The 21,359-nt window shown below is 60.3% G+C and overlaps 1 protein-coding gene across 1 annotated transcript in view; it reads right to left on the reverse strand.

Annotated features, from left to right (window-relative positions):
- Positions 1 to 21,359, reverse strand: part of JPH3 (junctophilin 3) — an 80,547-nt gene continuing 59,188 nt past the window's right edge. Inside the window, exons 3-5 of the mRNA XM_068528148.1 lie at positions 4,138 to 4,262; positions 2,157 to 3,010; positions 1 to 486 (exon numbers count right to left, since the gene is read on the reverse strand). Of these exons, the coding sequence (XP_068384249.1) occupies positions 406 to 486; positions 2,157 to 3,010; positions 4,138 to 4,262 (1,060 nt within the window). The 3' untranslated portion in view covers positions 1 to 405. The remainder of the gene's footprint in view (positions 487 to 2,156; positions 3,011 to 4,137; positions 4,263 to 21,359) is intronic.

Genomic DNA, 21,359 nt, shown 5'->3' on the forward strand with positions numbered 1-21,359 from the left:
CCCGCTAGCCGCCTCGCAAGCCGCCGGACGCTCCACGGGCTCTGCCTCTGGTTGCCTCCTTTTCCACGTCCCAGACGGGGATGTGACGACGGTGGTGACTGTATTTTTTGCCATTGATTTGCCGGGATCCCTTCTCTTTCCACGTCAAGGTGGAGGGTCGGCGTGCTGGCCTCCTTCTGCCATGCCACACAGCAGAGTGTTATACAAGCAAAGAACTTTGGCTAAAATCCAAAAAACATGACCCAGAAAAAAAGGCAAACTGTGAGTAATACCCAATCACGTGGTTCTGTGAGAAGACCAGGAAGTTGTCGTTGGGTGTCCGACCTACGAGCCTTCCCTTCTGTCGTTCTGCTTTTAATGTCCCCCGTTTGTACACCAGCTGCTTTTGCTAATGCGACACTCTCCTCAGATGAAAAAGTTAATAAACAAAATGGCGACTCCGATGTTTAGCAAGATCACCATGGCGACCAGGATAGGCGCCGAGCCCTGGAACGGAAGCAGAAGAGGGGAGGTGAGCCCAAGGCCACACCCCCTCCTCCTGAGCGAAACTAGGGCTTCCCAGAGGGCCGGGGGAACGGAAGGTTCAGGCAGCGGTCAGAGGCTCCCACGAGCTTCTCAGTGTGGAGTCCTTGGGGCTTTGACCCTTTCAGACCTGCGCGCCTGGGTCCCAGCATAACCACCCGAGCTCTGCACACCTGGGACGCCAGGGGCAGCCCGCCCAGCGTGGCCCCAGACCTGGCGACGGGAGAGCCCTCTCAGTTCAGTGAACAACTAACTGCCCAGGAGCTGCGCAGCCGCCAGGAGCCCCTCGCTCTCCTGGGGCACGAGCCCACCTGGTGCTTAGACCACAGCCTCTCCCCCCCAGACCCGCCGTCCTTGAGCCTCTGCAGTGACGGTGCCAAGGCCACGGTGCTGGACAAGGATGAGGGGCGCCAGCCGCCCCAACCACCCCGGGCCTCTGCTGGAAGCCCCCTCCCGTGGAACCACTCAGCGGTGAGTACATGCCCGGCTGGAGGTGGCCACGTGCTCGTGCCACTGCCCGAAGCAGCATTGTTTTAAAGCACCCAAGACGCGCTTGAAGAGGTTTTAAAGCCACAACACGGTTCAGTGGGCTAAATATAGAACCCCTTCCTGCATCTCCCACCCTGCCCATCATTTGGCTTCCTAAAATACCCACACGCGCACCACATGCGTTTCTGGAATAGAGCTGGTATCTAGGTCCCAGCGGGAGCACCTGGGTTCAGAGAGGGCAGGCGCGTCACAGCAGCTAGCCCACCGCCCAGACGGATGCCCACAGTGGCCTCGAGGGCCGCCTTCCAACAGAAAGCTTCTCGGCCCTGGGGTCTGCCTGGCAGGTACTGGGTCCCAGAGGGCCCCGTGGGGATGCCCCGCAAGGCAGGCTCTCGGTTTCCTCGTGTTCAGATGGGGCTGAGCACGCTGTGCCCCACCAGCGGGTGAGGGGCCTGATGGCCGTTTGCACAGGGCGTCAGCGCTGGGCCGTGGGGCTGAGAAGGCGTTTCACGGGCCATTCCCGCTGCCATTCGGTCAAGGGAGCGGGGAGTGTCTACTTATGGGTGGGAGCCGGTGGGCCAAGGGCCGGCCAGGAGGTCCCTCCTGGGTGCGAGTGCCCCAGCCCTCAGCCTGGCCCAGGACCTCTGTTCTTTCCTCAACACTGCCCGCCCTCCACGGGAGGAGTGTGCTTAGGGCGGGTCTCACCCATGAGGCGTGGTCCTCACCCGTGAGCGAGGACTGAGGAAGCCGAGTCACGGCCCCACCCCGCGCATCTGATCCCACAGGCCTGCTCTCACCCACGTGGGAGCCAGACCCGTGTGTGTCCTGCCTGCTCTGGCCTCTGTGTTTCCCTCCAGGACGCAGGACGTCCCTCCAAGGTGAGGACCGTCCTAGGCAGCAGGGGGAGGTCTGGGGGCAAGGGTGGGGTCTCATGCTGTCCCGTTTCTTTTGGGGAGCTTCCAAAACCACCCAAGTGCATTTGCTGAAAAGATGGCACCTGGGAGTAGCCCTCACGTGGACCCGTCAGAAGCAGTGCAGCCCGCACCCGTGTGGACTTCCTGCAGAGGAGGGTCCTGAGAGCTGGAGGGTCGGGGGAGACCCAGGGGGACGGGCTCTCAGCCCCCAGACTGCTGGCGTCCACTCACCGTGCCGGCCTTGAGCTCATCCCCGTTCTCCTCGTCCGATTCCAGCGCCACCGGTGAGGACCTCTGGGGCGGAGAGAAGGTCAAGTCCCAGCGCAGCAGCCGGGGCTCCGCCCGGTCCCCCAGCCGCAGGCTCTCCAGCCTCTGAACGGCGGGCTCCGCGCACGAGGCCGGCCTGGCGTGCTCCTTGTTCTGGGCCGTGGAGCGCAGCCTCGGGGCCCCGAAGCCCCGGTCCTCGGCGCCCCCCTTGCTGTAGCGTCCTTTCGGGGGGTGCACCTCCTGCGCGTAGGAGTCCATCCGCAGTAGGGGTTTCATCTCCATCTCGTAGCTGCTCAGCTTCTCCTCGTCCAGCTCCAGCAGCTTGCTGCTCCCCGGGCCGGGGTTGCCGGCCCGGTGGTGGGAAGTCCAGGAGAACGTGGTGGGGGACCCCGTCCGCCGCTCCCGGGGCTTGGGGTTGCTGGGCTGCCTGTGGCCTGGGCCCCGGGCCCGGAAAGCGTCTGCGGGCTGGCCGCTGCGGAGGGCGCCGCTGCGGACGCCCCTGGAGCCCCCGGCCTTCTCCTCTCCCCAGCTGTTCCGGGCGCAGTCCCCTCCCCGGCCCTCCAGGAGCATCTGGATGTCCCCACCCCGCTCCTCGTCCACCGAGACCTGCCGGGAGAAGTGGGCCACCTTGTTCCTCGAGGCGGGGGCCGGTGGAGGGGTGGCCGTGGGGCTGGCGGGGAAGCTCTGCAGGGGGCTGTCGTCGGGGGTGGTGCCCTTGCGGTACAGCTCTGGGCTCTCCTGCTGTACGGGTGTCCCGGTGGAGATGACCTCGATGTCGTCACTGGAACGCTGACGCTTTGGCCGCTGGTACTCGAGCCCTGGATCAGGGAGGAGACGGGGAGCACAGAGGTGGGTTACTCGGACCTTCTGGGTGGAGGCCCAGTCTCACCTGAGGATGGCAGGGGACCAGGACCGGGCTATGGTGGCAGGTAGCCAGGGTACTCGCTGCCCACCAGCAGGCTGTGGGGCGAAGAAAGTGGGAGGACAGTGTTCCCAAGGCCCCTAATAGACCCCCCAACTCCCCTGTGGGCACTTCAAGGATGACCAGATTAGGACGGGCGGGGTGGACGGTCGTTCTGGTCCACGCCCCCAGCTGCAGGGGTGACCCAAGGCCCGAGAGCATGCTGGCCTGGCCTGCTCGGGGATTCTGAGGTCCCACCCCTGCGGACCCCTCCTGACAATAAAAGAAACATCTCGTGCTAGGTGACGTTCTACAAGGCAGGACTTGGACTGTTTGTGGCTGAATTCCAATGCTTCTGTTCCCTATGTTGGGTCCTGGGGTTCTCAAGGCTGCGCCAAAGGCCAGGAATCCTACCAGCAGGACCGAGAACTGCAGGCTCTGGGAGGAGAGCTCAGGGGGTGGGCCCAGAACACATTCCACCCCAAAACCTCGAGAGGCTTCCACTCGCTATGGGAAGCGTGAGTCTGAGAGGAGTGAGCCTGACCCAGGTGGGGTGGTGCATGGGGCTGGGAGGATCGTGGCCTCAGCGGGCCTCTCCGGTCAGTAATCCCCCTGCTCCAGCCTCCCTGCCTCCCTCAGGCCCGTCCCCCAAGGGGGGACGAGGGTCTCGGATCTGGCTGACGCGCAGTGGCTCCTAGCTCCTTCCAGCCCCCCCAGCCCCACCCCGAGGACAGGCGGGAGCCCCCCCGTGTCCCAGAGCTGTGCTGACCGACTCGGCCACTGCCAGTCACGCGTGGCTACTGATGGATTAGGTGAGACGAGGTGAAGCTAAAGACGCAGACCCGTGGCCGCAGTCCCTGCATGGCGGGCAGCAGCCTCGTCGGACAGAGCAGTCACAGAAGGTTCTAGCATAACCCTGGGGGGAGGAGCGCACACAGAGTCTCGGGGGGGATGCAGCGGGCTGATGGCGGCTGCGGGCAGAACCCTCGGAGGTTACTTGGCACCCCCCCCGGCTGCCCTGCCCCCAGCGGCACCGGGACTCACCGTTTTCCCTGTGCTGGAAGGAAGGGGAGAACTCTTTGGCAGTGATCCTGGCGATGCGCGCTTCCTCCTGGGCCTTCTGAGCCGCGGTGAGGGCCGCCTCAGCCTTGGCCCGGGAGTGGGAGGTCCTGGGCAGGAGAGACAGGGAGGGCGGTGAAGGCACGGGGTGGGGGGGCGGCTGCAGCAGGGGGGCCGGGACAGGGTGCCCGAGACCTCACTCACTCGGCAAACGTCCCCGGGCACCAGCCAGGCCAGGGTGCCCACCAGCTGCTCTGGGCACGGAGCGGACCGCACCCGAGCGAGAGCTGGACCTACCTAGCCTGGGATGAGTCTTCATCCCGGTGAGCCCAGGTCCTGCCGTGCGGAGGCTCCCTCCTTCCCCGGGTCCGGCTACAGGCTAGAGACCGCAGCCCATGACTGACTCATCTCTGAACCTCCAGGGACGGGCAGGTGCTCCGTGTGGACCCGACCAGAGATGACGGTCTGGGGGCAGCTGTGCGCCGCCCCCCCCCCCCCACCCGTGGGCAGAGCGGGCCACACTCCAGGGTGAGCAGCTGGCCAGCCTCGGGCAGGAAGGGGCGGGCTCGACGGCAGGACCAGCCAGCGCTCAGGAGAGGGCGCAGGGCAGGAGGAGTACGGCCCGCACGTCCCGCCCTGGCCTGCCCCTGGTGCCTGCTTAGCCTCCCCCGTCCTGTGTGAAGGGGCCTCGCTCGTCCCAGCGCCCTGCGCCTGGGCCCCCGGCCAAGCAGTTCTTCCGCCCAAACCCTGTCCCCTGGAAGCTGGCGTCACTAGCCCCGTGTGCGTGGAGGAGTCTGAGCCCTGGTCTCCAGGTGCCGAGAGAAGGCAAGTCTGTGGCCCGGGATGAGGCCCGATGCCCCTTGGCAGCTGGGGGGCGGGGGGGCGATGGACACAGCCAGCAACGCCACTGCCCTCGGGTGGGGCGCACACCCCAGGGTGGACACGGGGGCCGCGAACCCAAATGAGCCGACGACACCGCCCTGACACTTCCAGCAGCACAACCTCCCGCCCGGCGCTCAGCTGCCCCTCCCCCAGCTGAGTCCGTGTGAGACCCTTCAGGGGGCAGGACTGGGTGCCTGAAGCAGGACAGCACCCAGCATCTGAGGGTCTCACCTGCCTGCGGTTTCCATTTCTTCCTGCTTGGTGTCCTGGCTCCAGAGGCCCTGCTTCCCCCCGGGGAAGCCGAGGCAACGACGACTGATTCCCCCGAGACGAGGGCAGCCTGCCCCCCTGCCCCTGTCACCCACTCCACGGGCTTGACCTGGAGACCCCTCACTCCTCGTGAGCCACTGGCTTCTGTTTTTTCAAAATGCCACTGTGCTAACCAGGAAGAGTTTACAAGAAGAAAACCAACGTATGACGTGCACACGCGTACAACATGTACATCATCACGTGAACGTGAGTCCAGGACGCGGAGCAGCAAGTGGGCTCCAGGCTTCTGCCACCCGCCACCCGCCGCATCGCCTGGGAGCAGGACCCAAAGTCGGAAGAAACCTATGTGCAAACGCGCAGCGTTGAGCAAATTCTATCCTTAGCGTGGTTTCCTAGAAATAGGGAAAGACAACTGTCACTCAGTGTGGCTGCATCCCGTGCCCCTCGGAGTGAAAGCTGAGAAGCACCGCCTTGTAGAAGATTCCTTGGGAACTCCGCGGTTATAATTCCAGCAGAAGAGGGGCAGGAACCTCAGGGGGGCAAAGCCAGGAATAAAACACAAATTATGAATACTTAGTTTATCAGTTGTTAACACATCAGTTGATAAACCGTGGCTGCAGCCCACAGGCTCCCACACGGTGCCCCCCCCCACCCCCCCCACCCCCCCGGTGGCCAGTGCATTCCGCTGCGTCCCTAACGGCACATCCACGAGTTTACGGCACAGAGGGGCTTTCCTGTCCAGCCCTGAGTTGGAGGCTGGTAGAGGCACGCACATATCTCAAGAACCGGCAGTGTCACGTCAGAAATGAGGGTGCAGGTCAGACCTGGTGATGGCCAGTGTGAGGCCACGGTCATCCAAGGCCCATCTGGGGGCCAGAACATCGGGGACAGAGAGGAAAGGACAGATGGCAGGGTGTCCGGCTGCGTGGGGGTCCCATCGGGTGAGCCTACTCCCCACCACTTCTCCCACTCCTGCCCCATCTGCTGGGCTGGGACCCCGGTGAGCAGCCCCAGCACAGACACCCCGACTCGGAGACCCAGGGCATCCCCTGAAATTGTACCCAAGGTGCTCTGCGTGCTTTCTCCTTCCCTCGCAAGCAGGGGGTCCACGGCTTTCATTAGATCCCATGAGGTCCCAAAGCCTAAACACGCTGGTCTGGACATGGCCAGCCCCGGACGGGTCGACTTGGTTCTCTTCCCGCAGGGCGGCTTCCGTAGCCGAGAAGCACTCTGTCACGGCACGGCCCCGGCTCAGCCCAGAACCAGCTCGTGGGCCCGAGCTCGCCTCTGCTGGATGATGTGGTTTCTCCAGAACGTACCATGGGTTTGGCTTTGGTAGTAACGGTTTATTGAAATATAACTCAGAGCGTACAGCTCGCCCCTCTAAAGCATAAGCATAAATTCAGTGGTTTTTAGTCTGTTTGCGGAGCTGTACAGCCATCACCCCAGCCGATTTTAGAACTTTCCACCACCCCCAAAGGACCCCATTACCTTTATTAATCACCCCGTTTCCCCCAAAGCCTCCCCACCAGCCCTAGGCAATCAGTAGAGTTGCCTGTTGTGGACGTTTCACGCACGACTGAGTGGACTGGGGTGGAACGCACATCACAAGGTGCACCACCTGGGAGGTCCCGGGTCAGGGGCGTCCAGCACGTCCACAGGCCATGCAGCTACCACCTCTAGTTCTCGCACCTTCCCACCACCCCAGAGAGTGCCCCATCCCCAGGGCAGTCACTCCCTCCTGCAACCCCAGCACCAGGGGTCTGAGCCACAGTTCAGGGTTGACAAAGCCCCTCCCATTGCACAGATGGCGCCCACCCCGCTTCCCAGCCACGCGGCGGGGCCAGTCCTGGGCTGCTCCTGGGGTCTGAGCCAAGCACCCCGCCACGCTGTGCTGCCCCTGATCCCGGGGACCGGGGGTCGTCAGCTGGCAAATGAGCATCACGGCTGACCAGACGGGGCGCCCCCAAAGTTGGTGACATCCACCCTGAGCCTCCTGCAGGCCCTCAGAGACCGTGTCTGGGACGGGCCCGACCCTTGGGGTGCAGTGTGCTTCCGTCACAGACAACGGAACCCCGAGAAGTAAACGTGTCAGGGCCGTGCACCTAGTGGTGGTGGCGCCCCGAGTGAGGAGGCTGTGAGGACGGGAGGTCCGGGGCGGCTGAGGGGGACAGGGCTGTCGCGTCCCCAGGCACCCCCGTCATCGGAGCAGTTGTCTCGTAGCCCTAAGAGCGATAGGGACAGAGTAAAGGGACAAAGTAGGTGATTAAATAGTTAATCCCACTAGGGGATTATAAGTAAAGAAAAAAGTATGGGAGACCCCTGTGAGTTAATGATCACTCAAGAAAGCAGGTTTGCTTAACCACAAAACCAAGCAGGCTTACTTAGCAACAAAACTATGCAACAGGAGCAAGAGACATGGCCCCAAACAATAAAACAATGGCGCCACGAGACCCACATCCTGCCCAGTGAGCTCAGTAAGTTAATGATTCCTAGGACACGCTCCTGTGTGGGCACTGAAAACAAAAATATAAGGAAAAGGTGACGTACTAAAACCTGAGATGATTTACCATTTTTAGCATATGTTACCACCTTTTCGCTCATTTCCATTGTGCCATGACAGTCCTGGCTTGACCACGTAGAGACAAGAAAACTCCCCTGCCAGACGTCGGAGAGGATGGAACTGTGACGTCTGCTCAAGAATGAGGAAGAAGGTGGTCCTTACCCTCCCTGCCGCCTCCCTCACTTTTCCTTTGATTATAAAACTAGCCCACTAAGTTCTGGGTACAGCACCCTCCCGCCCGCCCACCTGTAAGCCTCACAAGTGCCTTATTCTGGTAAATCACTTCTTATCTGTCGCTTTGCCTCTGGCTGAATTCTTTCTGTGCTGAGACATAAGAAGCAGGAGCTGCTCAGAGCCCCCAGCGCCACCTAGCGGTTCCAAGAGCAGCCCGACGTGTGCACTGACAGGGGAGCATCTTAAGGTCAGGAGGGAGGATGGAAGCCAGGGGTGAGTACAGAGTGGGCGCTGGAGGGCTCTGAGCTCTCCAGGGGCCAAGGCAAGCACGGAAAGGCGTTGATGCCATTCAGGGCACTTGCCAGACAAAATCAAACCCTTGGCTCAGGAGAGAGGTGGCCAGGCCAGGCTCTGGGCCTGGAGGAAGTTTCTGGGCCTCAAGGTTTCCGGGGTGTGGGGGGGCTTCCTGTAAAGACCCCCAGTGCAGGACGTGGGGCCCTGCAGGGTGAGTTCAGTGCCAAGTGCAAAAGGCTGGAACGACCCAGAGACCAGCACTGTGGGCCTGGGAGGGGCCCGCGCGGGTCCGTGTAGGTTGGGTGGCTTGGGGCCGACACCCCCCCCCTCGCCCCCCCGAGGACTGTTCCCTGGCGCCTGCTAACAGCAGGTCCCTACGCCTGACAGCTACTGTTCTGAAAGCGACAAGTGCCGATGGTTGTGGAGCCCAGACGGGGCTCTGGACCAAGAGGTAGGACCGACACCCCCCCCCCCCCCGAGGGATGGGGCGGCAGGAACACAACCGACAGAGGCGGGGCCGGACTGCGGGGACGCTGTGGGGGGCGGCGGGTGGTCAGAGCCTTCAGAGCGACGGCCAAGTGCAGCGCACCGGACAGAGTTACGGGGACAGGGACGTGAGCAAGGGTCTGTGTATTTTGAAGCAGTGGGTTTGATGGCTCCTCGCTCAGAGGAATGACATGAACATTCCCTAAATAAGCGCCCACGTCGAAGAACCCAGCTTAAATCCCTTCAAAGGTCAGGCTAACAGGCATCATTCCAGCGCATTTCTGCACACACGTCCCAATGGCACGTATGTAAACACACGTGTGCTGTCCCCTCTGTCCCTGATGGACACGTGGCTCAGACACAACAGCCTCTCCGGGGAGGGGTTCGTCCAAAAGGCCGACAGAGGCCCAGCTTTCACAGCATGTGCTTCCCTGTTTGTCCCGAACCCTCGGAAGTAAAAACAAAAGCACCTCCTGCCCAGCCGACTGCTCCGGGCGGGGCTGGTCTGCTCCTAGGGAGGCCCTGCTGGACAGTGAGAGCCGGGTCGCCGCCCTCAGGTGGCTGCGTGGACACCTGACTTGGGCCCGGGCCTCAAAGCCAGCGCGGTGGGTGTGGCTGAGCCCCACCCCCCAGATCTGGTCCCCATTTGGACGACCCTTGACTGTCGGCTCCCAGAGAGGAGGGCCCGCCGCGCCCGCCTGCTCGGGACGCCCACACACACACACACACACACACACACACACAGCCAGAGGGATCGAAGGGGCCATGATCTGGTTCCCGCAGCTTTGCTTAGTAAAAACACACGGACGTTAATTCCCCAACATCATACGTATATTTACACATATACGTTCACACGTATATAAAAAGAACATGCTGCGGCAACCCTAAAATAAAATTAAATCAAGGCGACTGCATTTAATAGAGAAGAAACCTCCCAAGGCATCGCGAAGGCTCCCCTGAAGTGAGACTTGCAGGACTCGGCCGGCAGCCAGGTAACGGCTCCCGTGGGCACCGGTCCCTCTGGGGACACCAAGGAGGGCCGGGCCAGCTTTGTGAGCCGGCCTACGAGCCCCCGGGCCCCCACCTCCTGACGGCAGCTCCACCCACGTGCCCGGCAGCGCCTGCACCCCCGGCTCCCTGAGAGGAGGGCCCTGCGTTCCTGCCGACCAGGGGGCAAGGCGGGCAGGGCCCCCTCCAACGTGGGACACCATCTCCCATAGACAGTGCAGGGGATGGACAGCCAACCACAGGGCTGCACGAGACAAAGCCACAGGCGTGTCAGATGGGTGGACGGGCGGGGTGTGCGGTGACCTGCCTGTGTCCCTCCCAAACTTTGTCCATCTGGGAACCTGGGAATGTGACCTTATTTGGCAACGGGTGTGATAAAACCCTAGATGGCCTGGCCCCTCCAAGTGTCTGACTCAGCAGGTCTGGGCCGGGGCCCGGGAACTTGCATTCCTAGCACCCCTGGGTGAAGCTGCTGGTGGTCTGGGGGCCCCACTCTGAGAACCACTGCAGGAAAGTGGGAGCCTAGGTCTGCCCTGACCGCTCCTGCCCAGCGGCTACTGCACATCTGCAGCCAGCCCTCTGCACTCTGCCGACACGTGGTGAACCCACTCAACGTGCTCCTGCACCCGGATCGAGGTGTGCCCGCCCCCAGTGCCGCCCCGGGCCCTCCAGCTCTCCTCTACCCAAGTCGGGGCGTGCCGTCCCACTCGTGGCCGCCACCTTCCCCCACCCAATCCACACCTGACTTTCTCCGCTCGCCCTGTTCCTTGTTTCTCCTCCAACCCGAGCCCCCTCCTCCAGCCGGGTGTGTGATACCCCATCCTGGTTTTCAGGGGACGCAGCCTCCAGGCAGCTGTCACCAGTGCTGGTCGCCAAGGGGCTAAAACAGGCCTGGGGATCTCCGAAGAAAGGCCCCCTTCCCGGCCATTCACATCCAGATTCAATTCAGCACTTGTTGAGCGCCTACTGTGTGCGTGCTGGGACGCCCGGGGTGAGGAGTTGTCCACACGCTGCGTCGTGACACCTGTTGGCGGCCAGCAGTCCGGCTCGTTTCCACGTCCGTGACGACCCTGAGATCGGTGTGGGGATCGCTTCTCGCTGACAAGTGAAGAAACCGAGGCACAGGGTCTGGGCATCCACGTCCCTTTGCTGGTTCGGCCCAATCGAGGATCCAAGTTCTCTTCCAGCTCAAAAAGGTGCCCCGAGTCCACAATAAGTGATCGATCCAGAGGGTGAGTGACACAGGCTGTCGTGAGCATCTGCCTGGGAAGGGCCTGTACTGGGGTGAATAGCATCCCCAGCAAGTTCACGCCCACCCAGAGCCTGCGAACGTGGCCTTATCTGGAAATAGGGTCTGTGCAGATGTAATTAGTTAAGATGGGGTCACGCTGGATAAGAGTGGCCCTGAATCCAATGACACACGTCCTTCCATAGGGAAGAGGCCATATGAAGGCAGAGGCAGAGATTGGGGGGGATACACCAGGGCGCCCAGGAGCTGGAAGAGGCAGGAAGGACCCTCCCCCGGGGTCTCGGCAGGGAGCACGGCCCCGCCCACACCTGGGCCTCAGACTCCTAACCTCCAGACTGCGAGAATAAACAGCTGCTTTCAGGACCCCGGCTTGCGGCTGTTACAGCAGCCCCGGGTCACTACCGCAGGCAGCGAGGGGTCGTGCTTGCGCTGTGGGGACAGGGCTCCCAGAGAGCGGCAGGTACAGGCACACCTGGGCACAGCTGGGGAGGTTTCCTCTGCTCGGGAAGCAGCGGTTTTGCACGCCTGCCTGGGTGCGCTGTAGGGCCAGGGCTGGGGCTGAGGATGGGACAGGTACACACGTTTCTCTGGCCACGTGAATGACCATCTTTCAGAGGTGCAGATGTGCTCTGGGCACATTTAGGGGGAAAGGCTCCAAACGGAAGTCAGGTATCATGGGGTCCCACCTGCCCTGTTCCTCCTCCTGACGGCCCTGCAGGGTCCCGCAGCAGCCTCAGGAACCCCACGTGTGATTCCAGCTGGGGCCGTCAGGCTGGGCGTGAAGCCCTCGGTGCCAAGGTCTCCTCGACAGGCCCAGAGGTTCTTGGGGCCCCAAGGAGGGAGGGACGAGGCCCAGTCTGCCCGACAGCCCGCGGCCCTGCCCGTGCTGCCCAAGGCCGTGACCCGGCTCCACGTCCATCTCTCGTCCCCACAGCCCCCGGACAAAGGGGATGCCGGCCCCTGTCCTCCGGCGCTCATGCTGTCTTCCTGGCAGGTCATGCTGGCGATGGTGTCTGGACCTCGTAACCACCACCTGTTCCCCCTGTTTTTATAACAGCTTAATTGAGGTTGATCCACACTGCTCTAAGACCCCGTCTTCACGTGGCCATCTTCTCTGGTACAGTGGTCCCCTGACCTCTGTAAGGGCACCAGTTGTTGGACTCAGGGCCACCCTCATCCAGGACGACTGCATCTCCAGATCCTTCATTCACTTCCATCTGCAAAGACCGTCTTCCCAGGAGGGCTGCTCTCAGTTTCCGGGTGGCCGTGTCTTCTAGGTGGTACCGTTCAGCCCACTTGAGGGGGGATGGAGGCTGGCACTGCTTGGGCTGAGGGGCAGCCCCAGCCCCGGCCACGCCTGCTGAAGGGTCCTTTCATTCTAACTGTTGTTGGCAAGGCTGCCTCGAGGGCAGTGCCAGGCCTGTTACTGTCCCCGACCCTGCATGGGGCTTGTGGAGGGCAGGCGTGTCTAGGGCAGACTCGAGAGCTGTGCTTCCCTTGAAGAGAAGCTGAGGGATCAGAGCCAGGACTGAGGGGAAACAGAGGCGGGAAAAGCACACAAGCCTTCCTGTTGCAGGCAGGGCTCGTGTGTTAGCCCTTTGCTTTCACATCGTTAGATCCTCGCTAAGGGCTGCCTTCCAGCCGAGGAGCCGTGCGTCCCAATAAACGGTGCATAGACGGAGATGCGCGAGACCACCGTGTGAGTGAGTGAGAGAGTATGGTCATGGTCACGGCGGCTCCCCCAGTGACAAGGCTAAAGGCAACCTGGTCAGCCCCGAGCCCCTCACATGGGCAGCAGTGGCAGAGTGGGACCCCTGCGCTGTCTCGCCTTGAGACAGGAGATAGTTGGGCCCCAGGTGAGCAGCTGGGCTTTGTCTCCTATTGACACTGCAAGATAATGGTAAGGCAGGCAGGAGGGAGGAGCTGGGCTTATTCTTAGGGTCAAGGAGACCTCCCCCACTACACATGTGCAGAGACCTGCCTCAGGGGTCAGAGGAGGGAGGGGGTGCCAGCCCATAACATGTCCTGCCAACCTCCCAGAAACCCTCACGCTGGAATCCGTCTTGGGTAAAAGATGGGTGCACATCTGGCAGGGCCCTTGGTCAGACCAAATATGGACATGAAGCCAGACAAAGCAAGATGACTGGCCAGAGAAAACCCGGAAAACTGCCCCCATATGAGCAATTTGAACCGCCCCAAAAGCACGCGACTCTCTCTCCGAGCCCACCCTTGTGTATTTGTGTGTGTACTTTGCTTCTAATAAACATTCTGTTTCACAAATTTTCTGTCTCTTTGCTGACTTCTTTCTTCAAAGAAGACAAGAACCGGGGTCCCACTTGCAGCCACTAGCCCCTGCTTGTCTAGTGAGTAGGATTTGGTGCTCTCACCTCAGTAGCCTGGGTTCAATTCCCGGTCAGGGAACTAAGACCCCACTTCAAGCCACCGCACACTGTGGCCACCGGAAATCGGCCTCACGTGCACCCTCCCTTCAGCCCCAGGGCCCCACGAGGTGGACAAGGCCCCCATCTTGCAGACAAGACAACTTGGGGCCCAAGGGGTGGAGCGACTTGCCCGGGGCCCTGGGAGGTGGTGGCAGAGCCTGGGGCTCTTGGGACAGGTCGGCGGGGAAGGACACAGACTCCTGACACCACCGAACAGGAGCTGCAACTCAGGGCCTCGTGTGGCCCCGTCAGCTGCTCCCTGGGTTCCCCATTCAGGACCTCATGTCCCCACCCCCCACCGCCCCCCCCCCCCACCGCCATGTCATCTCTCCCTGTCCACACCTTCGGGCCGTGGAGGAGAGCAGAGATGGGGCAGGAAATGGGCAGCTGTGGAATCAAGGCTTTTTCACTAGGAGAGGCGCCGACCAGAGCCCACTGGCCGATGGGGACGTTGGTGACGCAGGACAGGAGGGGGCTGCGGTGAGCACCGGAGCGGGGGGTCAAATCGCCACGTAATCCAATTCACAGGTGAGAGAACCGAGGCCCAAGGAAACGAAGGGACAGACCCAGCACCGCCCCAGGGAATGCGGGGCTTTCGGCCCCCAAGGGCAGGTGGACTCTCTTCCTGCCTGAAAAGTGTGGTTCTTTCTTTCTCAATCCTGGGAAGATCTTTAAGCATTACCGAGAATATATGTATGTTACAGGCTAATTTGTGTTCCCCCAAATACACACGTTGGAGTTCTAACCCCGGTACCCCTGAACATGACCTTATTTGGAAGTAGAGTCTCCTTATGGAGGTAATCAAGTTAAAATGAGGTCACTTGGGTGGGCCCTGATCCACTATGACCAGTGACCTCGGAAAAAGACAGACCAGGACACAGACACACAGGGGGGCGACCACATGAGGACACAGGGAGGAGAGAGCCGTGTACGTGCCGGTGAGAGAGTCTCTGAAACCAACCTGGCGACACCTTGATGTCAGCCATCCAGCCTCCAGGGCTGGGAGGAAATAAATCTGTTGTCCGCGCCCCCGTCCACTGCCTCAGCCGATCCACACAAGTAAGGCAGGCGACTGGCAGTATCTTCCAAAATGATTAAAGTCAAAAAAGAACAGTATAATACAAAACAAGTCCCTTGTTGCAACTATTTCAATGGGGTTTTCTACCGGAGCCAGGAAACTCGGGGTCGGGGGAAAGGGGTCTGTAGTGCCTGAACCCCACCTGAGTCCCTGAAAAGGGTTATTTCATTTGGTCAGACCCAGTTTGAACATCAAAGACTGGAGCAGCCCAGAGAGCCGGAGAACATTCTGGATCAAACCAGGACAGCCAGCCTCTCTGCCTCCTGCCAGGTCTCCCCCACCTCCTCCCCCCTTTTCTTTTCCTACTAAAACATCTTCAAAGACAGAGGAAGAAAAACTCAAAGTGAAGAAGGAAATGGTGTCCAGTGTACCGGCGGGTCCAGCAAGGCTCACTCACAAGCACAGAAACAGATGGGGGTCAAAAGGCCGTCACAGAGGGACGTGCAGCGCCAGTGCCCCGCACACCAGCTGGAGATGAGCAAGGCCCCGGCTGCCAGGGGCGTGGGGCAGGATCTGAGGCCAGGAGGCACCTGTGCCCGACACCGAGACCCCGCCCAGGGAGCAGCCTCGGGATCTCTAGAAGGGTCCTGGGGCTGCCGTAACGAATGACCGCAAACTGGGGGCGTAAAGAGAAACTTATTCGCTCCCAGCTCCGGAGGTGGGAAGTCCAACCCTCCCCCCCGCCCCAAAGGCCCAGGGGAGACTCTGTGCCGGGCCTGCCTCCCAGCTCCGGCGGGGCTGGCAGTCCTTGACATTCCTTGTGGGGCTGCAGCCAGCCTCTGCCGCCGTCTTCCTGTGGCCTCTCCCTGTGTCTCTTTGTCTTTCCTCTTCTGTCTCTTATAAGGACACTCATCACTGCATTTAGGGCACCCTGATCCAGGATGATCTCATGTCAAGAGCTTTAATTACATCTGCAAAGACTCTTACTCCAAATAAGGGCATAGTCTGAGGTTCCAGCTGGACAGATCTTTTGGGGTCCACCGTCTAACCTACTATGGGGTATTAATGCTCCATTTCTTTGGGACCTTTGATCCCAGGCCAAATATCACTCCCAGGAAGCAGTCCTGACCCCCTCCCACCCCCAGGAGCATTCCGGGCTTCCCAGGACCGGCGTCATGGCCCAGGAAGGTGTGATGGGGGTGAAGGGGTGAGTGTTGACATCCAGCCTCCTGCCCACTGGCTGCTTCGTCTGGGGCAGGCCATGCCTCTTTGGGCCTTAGTCTCCTCAAGTGAAGAAGCTATAGTAACAAGGATCCTTGTGGGATCTCGGTAGAGACTCCTGAGATAAGGCGTGGACAGCACACAGCCCAGTTTTCCTTATTAGTGGCTGCTCTGTAGATGAGGCTTTTTAAAGAGCAGCTTTACTGAGGTGTAATTCACATCCCATGACATCCTCCTATTTAAGGGTGCAGCTCAGGGGTATTTAGTATATTTAGGTTATGGCGATGGCCGCATGACTCTCATTTTACATTTTCATCACCTTTAAGACACCTCATATCCATTAGCGTCACTCCCTCCCTGTTCCCCGGCTCCCGGCAACTGCCAGCCTGCTGCCAGCCTGCTTTCTGTTTCGTTGCTGTTCTGATGGAAGTATTTCAAGGAGGAATTAAGGGCCAAGGGCTGGCAGGGGAGAGGCAGCTGCATTTGAATCGGGTGCAGCGGGGGTGGGTGCTGGGAAAGGTGGGACGGGTGACCTGGGGGCAGGGCCAGCACCGCAGCCCCCTCCCTGCTCTCCGCGGTGCCCTGGCCATCTCTGAACTTCCTTTGCTGTGCTGTTCTTTTCCAAGTTAAAAGAAACCCTTTGCCATGAAAATACATAAAAGTCTAGAAAACCACCCTCCTGGAACAAAACAGAAAACGACAGAGACGAGGGTAGAAAACTCAACCCAGACACGGAAACGCCTTCCCACAGCAGGGCTCAGTCACCACCGACACCCGCTGGGAGAGCAGGTCTGTTGGGCTCACTTGTCCACTTGCTCCTGGCGTCCTGACCTGGTGCGACCATGTGCCAGACACGTGGGGACACCACAGACTCAGCGCACAGGGGCAGGTCCTGCCCCGACCGGGCGGAAGTCCTGATGAGGAGGCCGGTCTGGACACGACCACGGAGCAGTGGGCACTGGCCACGCTCCGGAGGGGACACGGGCCTCCCCGAGGCCTGAGAGGCGAGGAGGAGCTGGCCCGGCCAAGAGTCCCGGGATGAAGAGGCAGCGAGCGCCGAGGCCCAGGGCGGGGGGCCGAGCAGCGTGCAGGGGCGCTGGGGCGGCGGTGGGGACGACCCTGAGGAGGTGGGCTTCAAGCCTGCCACTGTCCGGCTAGTGTGGCTTTCAAAAAATATATAATATACATATACACGCATGCATGTGTGTACACGTGTGTTCTTTAAAAGAAGGTTTAGGGGCTTCTCTGGTGGCGCAGTGGTTGAGAATCCGCCTGCCGATGCAGGGGACACGGGTTCGAGCCCTGTTCCGGGAAGATCCCACATGCCACGGAGCAACTAAGCCCGTGCGCCACATCTACTGAGCCTGCGCTCTAGAGCCCGCGAGCCACAACTACTGAGCCCGCGTGCCACAACTACCGAAGCCCATGCTCCTAGAGCCCGTGCTCCCAACAAGAGAAGCCACCGCAATGAGAAGCCCGCGCACCACAATGAAGAGTAGCCCCAGCTCGCCACAACTAGAGAAAGCCCACGCGCGGCAACGAAGACCCTACGCAGCCATAAAGAAAGAGAGAGGAAGGGAGGAAGGAAGGAGAGAGATATATACCCTGCTAAACGGACCATTAAAAATAGATATGATGGGGACTTCCCTGGTGGTCCAGTGGTTCAGAATCTGCCTTCCAATGCAGGGGACGCGGGTTTGAGCCCCGGTCCGGGAAGATCCCACATGCCATGGAACAACTAAGCCCGTGCGCCACAACTACTGAGCCTGCGCTCTAGAGCCCACGAGCCACAACTACTGAGCCCGCATGCCACAACTACTGAGCCCACAGGCCTAGAGCCCGTGCTCCGCAACAAGAAGCCACTGCACCACAATGAAGAGTAGCCCCTGCTCGCCCCAACTAGAGAAAGCCCGCGTGCAGTAATGAAGACCCAACGCAGCCAAAAATAAATAAATAAGTTTATTTTTTTTAAAAAAAGGTTTAAATAAAAACTGTGGAGAATGAATGTAAATTCCCCTTCCAACCTCTCCCCCATCTACTCAACACCCCACAGTAGCTACTCTTAATTCTGGTCGACACCCTTCCAACTCTTTTTCTACATACGGGAATCCCTTGCTTCTCAAAAGTTCACTTTACGCCACTTTGCTTTTACAAAAGACCTACACTCATCCCTGTTTTCCATAACTGAAAGAAGATTTTCGTGCTTATGAGAAGAAGAGAAAATCGAAAACAGCGTTCAGTGTTTGCTTTGCAGCGAGAGGGGCCCCGTCAAGCCCCTTCCCAGGGGCCCACGTTCAGCATCTCAGCGTCAGGCCGCCAGAGCTGTGAAGTATGTCAGTATCTGTGCTGCGTCTGGACTTTTTTGGGCATCCGACAGCCAGACGTGTCCTGAGGTCATGGCTTCTTCGCCTTATGCCATTCTGGCTCAGGAGAAGTTTCACAGAAGCGCTCTGCTTTCGGATAGCGGGGGAGGCTTGTACTGACAGGCATGCTCATCTGATTTCTGAAGTACGAATGGGGTCACACTGTACATACTTCTTCCTGTGACTCGTTTTTGCCTTTAATATATCCTGAACACCTCTGCTTATGACTTCCCCACTGTTTTCCGTACTGTTTCCGATGGCTGCACGAACCTGCACTGTGTGTACGACACCGGCCCTCACACACTCACACACGCTAGAAAGTTTGGACCCAGACGTCAGCTCACCCCACTTGGCTCTGCCTCTTGCCTTCTCTGTTGTTGTTTTCACCTAACACTGTACCTTGGAGATTGTTCCACACCAGCAAACAGGCCTTTCTTGTTCTTTTTAATGGATTTTGTGCCAAAATACATTGAGCCTGCCCTGCTGACAGACGTGTAGGCTGTTCTCCATCTTCTGCTTTTACAAATCAAGGTCCAATGACATCCTTGTGCATTTGGTATCTCACACACAAATCCATCTACAGGACACGTTTCCAGAATTGCGGGTGCCCGTTTCCCCACATCTCCAATTCAGCAGGAATCCTTTTTTTTGTTCCTTCCCAAGCTGACAGGTGAAACAGTATTATATCCGTGTAGTTTTCTCTCTCTTTCGTTAAATATCCTTGTAGTTTTGGGACTTCCCTGGTGGTGTAGTGGTTAGGAATCCGCCTGCCAATGCAGGGAACACGGGTTCAAGCCCTGGTCCGGGAAGATCCCACATGCCGCAGAGCAACGAAGCCCGTGCACCACAACTACTGAGCCTGCGCTCTAGAGCCCGTGCACCACAACGACTGAGCCCACGAGCCACAACTACTGAGCCCACGAGCCACAACTACTGAAGCCCGCAAGCCTAGAGCCCGTGCTCCACAACAAGAGAAGCCACCGCAGTGAGAAGCCTGCGCACCGCAACGAAGAGTAGCCCCCGCTCGCCACAACTAGAGAAAGCCCGCGCGCAGCAACAAAGACCCAACGCAGCCATAAACAAATAAATAAACTTATTAAGAAGAAAATATTTAAAAATATATATATATCCTTGTAGTTTTAATTTGCACTTTGGGAGTGGGTTTCCTTGTTGATCTGTAGCACTGTTCATAAGGAAACTCTGAGGCTGCCACAGCCATCCCCCACCCCATTTTGCAGGTGAGAACACTGAGGCCTCTGCAGGCAGGGCCCTGCCAGGGGCACGGCTGGTGCGTTGACCACCTCCAGCCAGAAGCCCAGCCACAGTCTGAGCCGGGCAAGCCCACAGAGAAGGGCCTGTGATCAGGGGGGTGGGCGTGGGCGTGGGGAGAGGCACGCCCCAGTTGCCAAGGCAACCCACAGGCTCCCGCTCATTAGAAACGCAAGTCTCTTAAAGAGTCGACTTTCCAACATCATTTCTCCCTCCCTCCTGCCGCCTCCCCCCAGGCTGTGGTCTATGTTTAGACCGAGCGCCCCCCTCCTCCTCCCTCACCCCACACCCCAAGCCCCCGCACACCAGGAATAGCAGGCGAGCTGCCGCCCCGCAAGTAGCCTATATACCCACTGAGCGAGTGGGAGACGGCCGATCCCAGCACCGCGTTTCTCAGGGGTTGTCTGCGCGCCCAGACAGGGTGGGTGTCGGGAGGGGCCGGGGCAGGGGTGGGCGCTGTCTCGCTCTCCAGCATGAAAGGCCCCTCCCCATCGAGTCCATGTTACTTAGAAGCCAGTTGGAAGTGTGTCCCTGTCCTCTGGTTTGCCTACTTAATGCCCTGCTTGAAACCTGGACTTTGAAATAACTCAGTTGTATTCAGTTTAATAAGGCACCAGTCTGTCCACGATGTCTGGACCGGGCCCAGGGCTGCTGGCCGCCTAGGCTCTCCAGGAACCTCGAGGTGGCCTGCCCCATCTCCCACCAAACTGCCGTGACCCGGCCGGCTCAGGGGTCATGAGACACAGGAGGAATACGGGGGGAGGCTGGCCGGGGGACGGCGCCGTGTGTGAGGGACGGACCCTCACCCGGGGTCCGCCCGCGGATCCCAGCACCTGGCTGTTCACACAGCAGAAGCAACAGGCGCTGATCGATAGAATAAACAAAATCAGGCCAGGCCGGGCCCTGGGGGACCTTGGAGAGCAGCAGGATGTTGGTCAGGGGCCGTGCTCCGTGCCCCCAGGCCTGCGGGGAGGGCCCTCCACTGCCGACACCCCGCGGACGCTCCACGCGGGCTCACTTCTACCAGGGCCTCAGTAACGGGAGGAGCGGAGACAAAGGCCACTCAGAGGCGGTGCCATCTTCCTGGCAGATCCCCCGAGGCCACCACCCCGCAGCTGGGTACGCGTGGGTGCAGCAGTCACCCACCCGTGCCCGTTCACACCCCTCCTCACAACCCTGTCCTGTCATTCCTTCTGGTCCCTCAGAGTGAGGGCGAGCTGGGTCAGGGCCTCGGGCTCCTAGGAACCAGCTGCCGGCGATGGGATGGGCCTCGCTCCCTCCCTGACCTGCTGCAGAAAGCCTCCCCATCTCCACCCCGGAAGGGCTGAGATGGGCTAAAGGAACAACTCCCATGGCCTCCTGGACACGGGCGCTTGGGCCATAGGACACGGGGCTGGGTTCCACGTGCAGCCGGACCCTTGCTGTGGGACGCCGGCACGTGGCTCCAGCCTCTCCGAGCCCCAGAGCCCCTAAACGTAAGATCCTCATCCAGAGAGGGAGCACAGGCAGGCCCTCCGCAGGGCCAGGCGCCGGAGCCGTGCCCCGGATGAGCTGCTGTTATCGCCACGACCGTTGTTGCTTTCCCTCTGCCTGACCCAGCTTGGCTTCCCCTCCACCCGGACGGGTGGCTCTCACACATCCTGCCTCCTGGCGCCAGCAGCCCAACGCCCCGCACTTCCCCCTCCCAGCGCCCGGTGCTAGGATGACCCACTTTACAGACGAGGACGCCGAGGCACAGGGGAGGTTCAACAACCTGCCTCAGGTGACAGACAAGCAGCTGGGCGGGGGGGTGGGGTGGGCGGTGGGGAGCGGGGAGAAGAGATCCTGCCCACCCAGCTCAGGTGCCCGCCTTCCCACTCGGATGCGGCACCAGTCTGGGCGCAAGCTTTAGCCTGAAGGTAACCAGTCTCTCCTTTTCTCAGGCCCTCCCGAGTCAGGTGTTGGGGAGACGAGACACCCGCTCTGGGCG

Source organism: Eschrichtius robustus, chromosome 19 (genome assembly GCF_028021215.1).
Source record: "Eschrichtius robustus isolate mEscRob2 chromosome 19, mEscRob2.pri, whole genome shotgun sequence".
NCBI classification, from domain to species: Eukaryota; Metazoa; Chordata; class Mammalia; order Artiodactyla; family Eschrichtiidae; genus Eschrichtius; species Eschrichtius robustus.